The sequence below is a fragment of the Nerophis ophidion genome, linkage group LG14, assembly GCF_033978795.1.
Source record: "Nerophis ophidion isolate RoL-2023_Sa linkage group LG14, RoL_Noph_v1.0, whole genome shotgun sequence".
Lineage (NCBI taxonomy): Eukaryota > Metazoa > Chordata > Actinopteri > Syngnathiformes > Syngnathidae > Nerophis > Nerophis ophidion.
In genome coordinates this window covers 47,150,174-47,160,684 of record NC_084624.1, presented here as the reverse complement: position 1 = coordinate 47,160,684, position 10,511 = coordinate 47,150,174, and the positions used below count along the sequence as shown (strand labels likewise).

The 10,511-nt window shown below is 42.3% G+C and overlaps 1 protein-coding gene across 1 annotated transcript; it reads right to left on the bottom strand.

The window, feature by feature from the left end:
* zgc:113691 (uncharacterized protein LOC503529 homolog) lies at window positions 1-5,443 on the bottom strand. The gene has a single exon (XM_061921141.1). The coding sequence runs from the start codon at window positions 5,086-5,088 to the stop codon at window positions 4,351-4,353; it is 738 nt and encodes a 245-aa protein (XP_061777125.1). The 5' UTR covers window positions 5,089-5,443; the 3' UTR covers window positions 1-4,350.
* Window positions 5,444-10,511: the final 5,068 nt, after the last annotated feature.

Sequence of the window (10,511 nt, the reverse complement as noted above, 5' to 3'; positions counted from 1 at the left end):
TATGTTTTTATTTCAAAAACCAATACAATATATGTGTAAAAATATACATTTAGGCTTCCACTCAGGCTTGATCCCAGGGACCTCAAAGGATTTTGGTCAAAAAAATATTTAAAATGTGTCATTATTTTGTATTATTGGTTTTCAAGGTTTATAGGCCTACTGAAATGAGATGTTCTTATTCAAACGGGGATAGCAGGTCCATTCTATGTGTCATACTTCATCATTTCGCCATATTGCCATATTTTTTCTGAAACGACCTATTAGAGAACATCGACGATAAAGTTTGCAACTTTTGGCTGCTAATAAAAAAGCCTTGCCTGTACCGGAAGTAGCAGACGATGTGCGCGTGACGTCACGGGTTGTGGAGCTCCTCACATCTGAACATTGTTTACAATCATGGCCACCAGCAGCGAGTGCGATTTGGACCGAGAAAGCGACGATTTCCCCATTAATTTGAGCGAGGATGAACGATTCGTGGATGAGGAAAGTTAGAGTGAGGCACTGGAAAAAAAAAATTAAAAAAGCGACGGCTCCGGGTGGCGGCAGTGGGTGCATTTCAGATGTAATTAGACAGATTTACTAGGATAATTCTGTAAAATATCTATATAGTAATATATAGTATTTTAGTGAGATTATACTGTCATACCTGAAAGTCGGATGGCTGCGGTGAACGCCAGTGTCTCTGAGAGACGCAGAGGAGCCAAGATCACAGCTGCCTTTTTGACAGCTACAGGAGGAGGTCCCATAATCCACTGAAGTGTCCAGTAAGAGCCGACTTAATATCACGATTTTCCCGTAAACTTGCTGGTTTACGTAGAGAAACATGTTCGCTTGACCGCTCTGTGTTAAAGCTTCACAACAAACAAAGAAACACCGGCTGTGTTTCGGTGCTAAAGGCAGCTGCAATACACCGCTTTCCACCAACAGCATTCTTCTTTGACGTCTCCATTATTAAATTAACAAATTGCAAAAGATTCAGCAACACGGATGTCCAGTTATATCTGTCAATTTAACGTCATTAAAGATTTAAGTTGTATGCCCTTTTTGTCAAAGAAAATCCTGTTTTGTTATGGAAAAAACAACAACAAAATATGCAATAGTTTCCCCCAATCGAATTTTAAAGTGGAATATTTGAGATTATAAAATAATTGGAGCCATAAAAATGTCAACACATTGATTTCATTTTGTTATTATTTTTTAGCAATGACGCACACAAAAAAATCGCACTAAAATTATTGGGGATCCAAAAGGGTCCTACTCATTAAAAAAATATATATATTTTTTTTTACTGTTTCCTTTAAACACAATTGTCTTAAAATCACCTTCAGATCCATATGTCAATTATAACTTTTATTGTTGTTTATGTTTTTTTTTTGTTCTTATTAGGCCCTTCTTTAGAAAAAAAAAACAACTTAGTTTTTTATATGGCAAACACAAAATATGCAAGATTTTCCCCCAAAATATCTCAAAGTGGAATATTTAATGTGACATTGATTTTGATTACCGTATTTCCTTGAATTACTGCCTGGTCCAACTCGCTTCCCAAAATAATTAGCGCATGGTAAGTAGTACCGCCGGGTCAAACTCGTCACGTCACGAGTGACACTTCCCCTGTCATCATTTTCAAAATGGAGGAGGCTGATTTCAATACCGGTAATTTGAAATTGCATAAAGGGAAGAAGATTAAGAGCTATTCGGTAGAATTTAAGGTCCAAGCTTACATCACACTCAAATTTTTACTGCATACTTTTGGTAAGTGCCGGAATGAGAAGAGGTTTTAAAATAATTAGCGCATGCTTACTTTTACCGCATGCCTTTGGTAAGCGCAGGAGTGAGAAGAGGTTTTAAATTAATTAACGCCAAGGAAATACGGTAATTATTTTTTTTTTAAAGAAAATACCACTTTTTCTGTTTTTTATTTTTTTAAATCGTATTTTTAGAATGTGCTGAAGGCTGGGATTTGAACTCACAACCTACCGATCACAGGGCGGACACTCTAACCACTAGGCCACTGAGTAGCTCCAGATCTATCTGTCAATTATAACTTTTATTGTTGTTTATGTTTTTTGTGTGTTCTTATTAGGCCCTTCTTTAGAAAAAAAATAATAATTGTTTTTTTATATGGCAAACACAAAATATGCAAGATTTTCCCCCAAAAATATCTCAAAGTGGAATATTTAATGTGACATTGATTTTGATTACTTTTTTTTTTTAAAGAAAATAACAGCCTGCATGGCAGCTTTGTGTTATTAGAGTAAAAATTGCAACATTTTCTTGTCACATTTCCCCTGTTTACTCTTTTATACCACTTTTTCTGTTTTTAATTTTTTTTATCGTATTTTTAGAATGTGCTTAGGGCCGTTAAAAAAATACCCACGGGCCGCAAATTAAAATTAAAGTTAAAGTACCAATGATTGTGACACACATACTAGATGTGGCGAAATTATTCTCTACATTTGACCCTTGATCACCCCCTGGGAGGTGAGGAGAGCAGTGAGCAGCAGCAGTGCCACGCCCAGAAATCATTTATGGTGATTTAACCCCCAATTCCAACCTTTAACGCTGAGTGCAAAGCAGGGAGTTGATGTGTCCCATTTTTATAGTCTTTGGTATGACTCAGCCTGGATTTGAACTCACGACCTACTGATCTCAGGGCGGACACTCTAACCACTAGGCCACTGTGTAGATCCAGATCCATCCGTCAATTCTAACTTTTAGTGTTATGTTTTTTGTTTGTTTTTATTAGGCCCTTCTTTAGAAAAAAAAACAAATTTGTTTTTTATATGGCAAAATATGCAAGATTTTCCTCCCAAAATATCTCAAAGTGGAAGATTTAATGTGACATTCATCCCTACATCTGTAAGTGAAAGTTAAAGCTCTACTATGCAAAGCGAAAGCCATTTATCAACAACATCCAGAAACGCCGCCGGCTTCTCTGGGCCCGAGATCATCTAAGATGGACTGATGCAAAGTGGAAAAGTGTTCTGTGGTCTGACGAGTCCACATTTCAAATTTTTGGAGAAATATTCGACATGGTGTCATCCGGACCAAAGGGGAAGCGAACCATCCAGACTGTTATCGACGCAAAGTTGAAAAGCCAGCATCTGTGATGGTATGGGGGTGCATTAGTGCCCAAGGCATGGGTAACTTACACATCTGTGAAGGCACCATTAATGCTGAAAGGTACATACTGGCTTTGGAACAACATATGCTGCCATCTTTTTCATGGACGCCCCTGCTTATTTCAGCAAGACAATGCCAAGTCACATTCAGCATGTGTTACAACAGCGTGGCTACGTTAAAGAAAAAGAAGAGTGCGGGTAATTTCCTGGTCCGCTGCAGTCCAGACCTGTCTCCCATGGAAAATATGTGGTGCATTATGAAGCGTAAAATAGGACAGCGGAGACCCCGGACTGTTGAAGGACTGAAGCTCTACATAAAACAAGAATGGGAAAGAATTCCACTTTCAAAGCTTTAACAATTAGTTTCCTCAGTTCCCAAACATTCATTGAATTTTTTAAAAGAAAAGGTGATGTAACACAGTGGTGAACATGCCCTTTCCCAACTACTTTGGCACGTGTTGCAGCCATGAAATTCTAAGTTAATTATCATGTTTATGAGTTTGAAAATCAAATATGTTGTCTTTGTAGCACATTCAACTGAATATGGGTTGAAAAGGATTTGCAAATCATTGTATTCTGTTTATATTTACATCCAACACAATTTCCTAACTCATATGGAAACGGATTTGTACTAATAAAAGTGCCAATCAATTGTTTTCAATAGGCGTATGATATCAAACTCCTAGTTCAGAAGGGTTAAATGTGTATTACATTTGTATAAAAGCAAATGCCATTGCATATATATAAACATAAGCACTCTTGTAAAGATGAACTAACGGGGCTATGAATGAGGCAGCTGCGACTCTCTTGTCTCCTCCGTGGCTTCCCTCAGAGACACTGGCGGTCACCACAGTACTCCGACTTTCAGGTATGACTATATAATCTCACTAATACACTAGTAACACAATAAGCAGATAAGGGATTTTCCAGAATTATCCTAGTAAATGTGTCTAATAACATCTGAATCGCTCCCACTGCCCTTTTTTTTTTCTTCTTCTAGTCCTTCACTCTCACTATCCTCATTCACAAATCTTTCATCTTTGCTCAAATTAATGGGGGAATCGTCGCTCTCTCGGTCCGAATCGCTCTTGCTGCTGGTGGCCATGATTGTAAACAATGTGAGGAGCTCCACAAGGCCACTGAGTAGGTTAGAGTGCCGCACTTTGGACACCCCTGACTTACATCTACACAACAACATACATGTATGAATAAGAGCAATGTGCAGAAATCAGTTCTGAATCCCTTTAATCGTATCATGCATGAAAGACTTCTCGTCATAATGATACCCCATCCCGTAAAAATCCACAGCCGTCTTTTGGTCGTTGGTAACGGACTTGGACTCAAAAGCATCGGCCGGAAGCTTTTGTGTTGAGCTGATGGACATGTCCGTCTGGACGGCTTTATGGACGGTCGCTTTCTGTCCCGTTTTGAGCGCGATGGCGGGCAGAGGCTTCTGCTCCCGCTGGGTCTTCTTGTCCTCCCACAGTTTCAGCAGACGGCGCTGGTTGTTGGTCATGTCTTTGAGGTTGTGCTGCAGGGACTGCACCTGCTCCTCCAGAAGCGTCTTGGAGGTGACCGCCTTGGCCAACTCGGACGTCAGGTCGTCGACGGTCAGGCTGAGCTTCCCGGTCTTCTCCACCAGGGCGTCGCACTCTCGCTCCTTGTCGCGGAGGTCTTGGATGACGTCCTTGGTGGTCTTGCCGTGGAACCCGGGGCTGCACTCCAGGCCGATTTCCGTCCGAAGCGCCTTCGCTTGCTTCCTCAGCTCCTTGTGGTCCGAGGTCAAGGTCTTCAGTTTCTGCTTGAGGGCCTCGGTGGAGCGCGTCCTCGACTCGTGCTGCCTCAGCTTGTCCCTGAGGACGCTCTCCCTGTGCACGGCGTCGTCCCGTTCCTTCCTGCACTTCTCCAACAGCTTTAAGGTCTCAAATTTGGACGTTCGCTCGCCTCTGCCGTTCGAAGACGCCATCCCAGCGAAAACGATTCACAGCACGGAAACAAACCCAACCTCACAAAGACATTTTCGGCTCTGTATTAGTCCGTCCTTGAGCATTGTGCGGTGAATTCCGCCACCGACGGCGAGGCGAGCCTGATACTGAAGCAGGGGACATTCCTCCCACAGGGTTTTCTAGCAGTGTAACTCAAAGCTGGGGCTAGAATGACCATTAATTAGGACACCAGCTTGGACACAGTTTCAAGTGACAGAATTGATGTTAATTCATCTAAAAACGAATTATTTTTTTTCTGTCCTGTCCAGGTTCTCAGGCAAATCATATAGTTGACAGCTGTTCAGGTTTACTTTACAAAAGAGAAGTGTGGGCTGCTTCTCTTGTTGCCTTATTAGGGTCCTTGGCCCATGGCAAAGGACTCCACAGGAGTGACGAGGGGAGGACGCCATTATGAATCCAGAAGTGCTAGAAAACTAAGTTAGAGGTAAGAAGTGCCATAATTGACCCAGGTGACGAGGGGAGGACGCCGTTATGAATCCAGAAGTGCTAGAAAACTAAGTTAGAGGTAAGAAGTGCCATAATTGACCCAGGTGACGAGGGGAGGACGCCGTTATGAATCCAGAAGTGCTAGAAAACTAAGTTAGAGGTAAGAAGTGCCATAATTGACCCAGGTGACGAGGGGAGGACGCCGTTATGAATCCAGAAGTGCTAGAAAACTAAGTTAGAGGTAAGAAGTGCCATAATTGACCCAGGTGACGAGGGGAGGACGCCGTTATGAATCCAGAAGTGCTAGAAAACTAAGTTAGAGGTAAGAAGTGCCATAGGAGTCCTTTGCCATGGGCCAAGGACCCTATTGAAACTGCTGTGTTTGATTATTATTCCGCACCTACGCGCTGTAATTTGACCCCCTTAACATGCTTCAAAACTCACCAAATTTGACACACACGTCGGTATAGCAAACATTCCCAACATATTAAGCAACCAATCCCCCAAAATGAAAATTGCGCTCTAGCGCCCCCTAGGAAAAAATTACAGACAAAACTGCATGTAACTTCTGTTAGGAATGTCATAGCGACATGAAACAAAAACTCCCATGTAGGTCTGACTTAGACCCAATTTTCATACACTCACTTCTTTCAGCAAAAATCTACAGGAAGTTGGCAAAAACCCCTTCAAAATAAAATTTTCGCACAAAATGCAATTTTTGCCTCTTTGCGCTGTAATTTGACCCCTTTTAAAATGCTTCAAAAGTCACCAAACTTGGCGCACACATAAGGACCGGCGAATATTGCGATCTAATGAAAAAACCAAACCCCAAAACTCAAAATTGCGCTCTAGCACTATTTTTGAATAAAACACTGAAAAAACTGCTCCTAGGAAGAAAACACAGACAAAACTGCTTGTAACTTCCGGTAAGAATGTCGGAGAGACATGAAACAAAAACCTCTATGTAGGTCTCGCTTAGACCTACATTTCATAGATTGACAACCCCCAACAAAAATCAACAGGAAGTTTGCAATCCCCCCTTCAAAACAAAAGTTTTGCAAAAACCGGTCACCTTTCTTCAAACATTATCTCCTCTGAGTGCGTTTGTTGTTTTGGCTTCAAAACTCGCACAGGAGAGAGATTGAACCCTTCTGATTAAAAGTATGATAAGTTCTCAGGTTTTGATTTTACGTGCCTTCAAAGAACCCCTGTGCAAAGTCTCCTAAAAAATGTCATTTTTGCCTCTTTGAGCTGTTATTTGACCCCCTTAAAATGCTTCTAAACTCACCAAACTTGACACACACATCAGGTCTGGCAAAAATTGCGATCTGATGAAAAAACCTAACCTCAAAACTCAAAATTGCGCTCTACCGCCCCCCTAGGAATACAACACGGACAAACTGCTCCTAGGAAGAAAACACAGACAAAACTGCTTGTAACTTCCGGTAGGAATGTCAACGAGACATGAAACAAAAAACACTATGTAGGTCTCACTTAGACCTACATTTTAATAATTAACATACTTTAGCAAAAATCAACAGGAAGTTTGATATTTTCACTTCAATACAACAACTGCATTACTTTCACAATGCATTAGATTCTCAAAATATTGTCTCCAAGGCGTCTTCTAACGCTTATCCGGCCGTGGGTCTCGGGGGCAGCAGCCAAAGGCGGACCCGACCAACGCTGCTTGCAGCTTTAATTTGTATTTGACTTTACTAAATGTATTTATATTACAGATGCGCGGATAGGCAATTATATCATCCGCATCTGCATCACCAAAGTCGTCATCCACCCGCCATACACCCGAACCAACATTTTATCAGGACCGTACCCGCCCACCAACCGCCCGCTGAAATACATCAAGGGTTGGCCGCCTTTACCACTCACAGAGCTATTTAAACCTGTTTCAAAGAGCAATGATGACGATTGGACTAACCAATAGCGTTCATCCAGATGACAAGAATACGGGCGTGCTGTGAAGCCATTGCCTTTAACACCTTTAACAAACAACATGTACGAACCTGTGTGTAGCTTCCGCAATTACACGTACAAGATTGAAAGGCATACTGTGTGATATAAACAACTTTAACACTTACTAATATGCGCCACGCTGTGAAGCCACACAATACAAGATTGACAAACGCATTTCGGGAGAATATCCTCACAGGAACACAACAAATACCCACAATCCTTTGTATCCGTGAAACACCTGAATATGTTTTACACCCCCGCCCACCTTACCGACGCACGGGGGGGAGGTGGCGGGGTGTATAAAATAGTCAGGAAGTGTCATGCATACAAATGATTCTGGGTATTTGTTGTGTTACTGTGAGGATGTTCTCCCGAAATGTGTTTGTCAATCTTGTTGGGTGTGGCTTCACAGCGTGGTGCATATTACTAAGAGTGTTAAAATTGTTTATGTCACAACCATTAGTGTACTTTGTGTCGCCCAGTATGCCTTGCAGTCGTGTGCGTGTTGCCGTGGAAACCACACACAACATGATGCTAGACTGACAAGCAGATCGTACATGTTGTAGTAGGCGACAAAGCCAATGGCTTCATAGCACGCCCTAATACTTATTATCTGAGTGACTGCCAGCAGTCATTCAAGAGAATAATAGCGTCTCTTATTGTCTTCTTCGCTTAATGACGCGTGTCTTAAATGGCTCTTTGAAAAGACAAAATATACTGATCACAGAACCACGCATATCAAATATTTCCGGATGGTTCAACCGCCACCCGCCCGAATCTAATTAAAAATCTATTTTTTCGTCATGTCACCCGCCCGACCCGCGGTTTATCCGCGGACTCCGCGGATGAGACCGCAAACCGCGCATCTCTAATTTATATTATTATTTGTAAAAACCGGAGCAGGAGGAAGATAGAAAGAGAAAAAAAAGGAAGACAAAGGGGGGAAATTGTGGGGACAAGAAGGGGATAAGACAGAGACAACAACAATAACAATAGCGCAACATCAGCAAATAGGATATGTACAAATACGATGGTAAAAGTGATACCAAAGAAGCAGTTAGCGAAATAAACAATAATAAGTGAATTTAATTATATTTATACAGCGCTTTTCTCTAGTGACTCAAAGCGCTTTTACATAGTGAAACCCAATATCTAAGTTCCGTTTAAACCAGTGTGGGTGGGCCCTGTGAGCGGGCGGGTAGAGTGTCTTGCCCAAGGACACAACGGCAGTGACGAGGATGGTAATAGAAAGAAGCACCAGTGTGACCCCAGGACGCAGGGAATGTAGGTAATGTGAAGGTAAAGATATGTTGAATGGGTGAAGGCAGGAAACACCAGCAAAAGTCGGTCCCGTCCATCGCTGCTTGCAGCTTTAATCATTATTTGAAACTTGATTTTGCATGTCACTATAAAGTTATATAAGCCTTGCTTGTTCAATATTCGATGCAAAACTTGTTTGGGTCCCTATTAAAAGGTTAAGTTGTTTAAACTTGGCTTTGTTCAGTTTTATATTTTGGCCCCCTCTGTATTTGAGTTTGACACCCCTGACTTACAGCGTGTGGAGGAGCGGACGGCGTCCACAAAGTACGCCCGAACATGACATGACTAACCAACAATGTCCCCCACAAAGAAGGGTAGCGCCCGCACAATTTAAAATAGTCTGGATTGTGGAAACAAAGCAGTTTGCGGGGAATAGCACTCAAAGGATCTTTCTCTCTGGCACTCATGGAGGGCGGACACTCCCCTTTCCTCTCCTGCTTGCTTCTTTGACTTAACTTTCTTGTTGCCTCTTTTTGCACTATCCTCTCCAAATCTAAACATTGGAACTATTTAACTGGCCTCAACAAAATTGACAAGATCTTGGGTTTGGGGGAACCTGCTGTTGTGACGAAGCGGTTGTTGCTGGACACACCACGGACTCTTGGGAGAAGAAGGAGTGGCGCGTGCCTGGCGACCCTTTTCTGTCGAGGACGTGAAGATATCCACCTATTGGGAATTATGACAACAGGACATCTGCTGACTGGAGTAAATGTTGCTCTGGTTTGTCGACAAATTGGAAGTTGCTGGCAGTCTTCAAAGTACCCCAAAGCTGCCACAAATGATTGGAGGATGCGGGAAGAACTGTGGATCGCATCGGACTGTCTACCCCGCAGTTTTTGAGAACCATTCATAGACAATTTAGATTGAAAGGCAAATTTTATTTTCACCCGCAAACAAAACATTCTAAGTTGGATTGTTTCCCTGCCGTCGAGACTCTCCAGAAGGACAGTGCAGCGAAGACACAACAAACTCCCTTCTTGTCTCTCATGAACACACACCTGTTGTTGTTGACTTTAGACTAGCGACTGCACAACAGCGGAACAGAGACACACTACTAAAATATACGCCATACATACACACCCCACACCCCCAACCCAACGCCCTCGACGCAAATCCCATAGGATTGATAAATGGATGGTCAGCGCCTGAGAGCTGCGTCCTGCCACCATGACCCCGCACTCCCTTCCCTCTGTTGCTAGATATCTCGAGATGTACGTTGTAATATGTATATGTGCTTTTATGGAGGTTTTTTTCCCACTCCAGACTGGGCCCCCTTAGGAGCCCAGTCTAGATTGTATTTTTTTTACTCATCCTTCCCCAGCGTTTACCGTTTTCCCATCTTTTACCTCGCCTTGTGGCGACCCATCAGCGTTCCTGTTCTGTAACCCTGTACACTGTTTGTTTTTGTCTGATCTTCAACGGGTTTGTGCTGAAAACAAAGTTTCGTTGTATTTGTGCAATGACAATAAAGACCTACCTATCTATCTTTCTAGGAAGAAATGAAACAGCAACAGGAAAATACCAACAAAACAGGAAAAAACACTAAAATAGGAGCACAAGACAAGAACTAAAACGCTACACATAGGAAAATGGCAAAAAAGACCAAATAAGTCAGGGTGTGATGTGACAGGTGGTGACAGTACACCTACTTTGAGACAAGAGC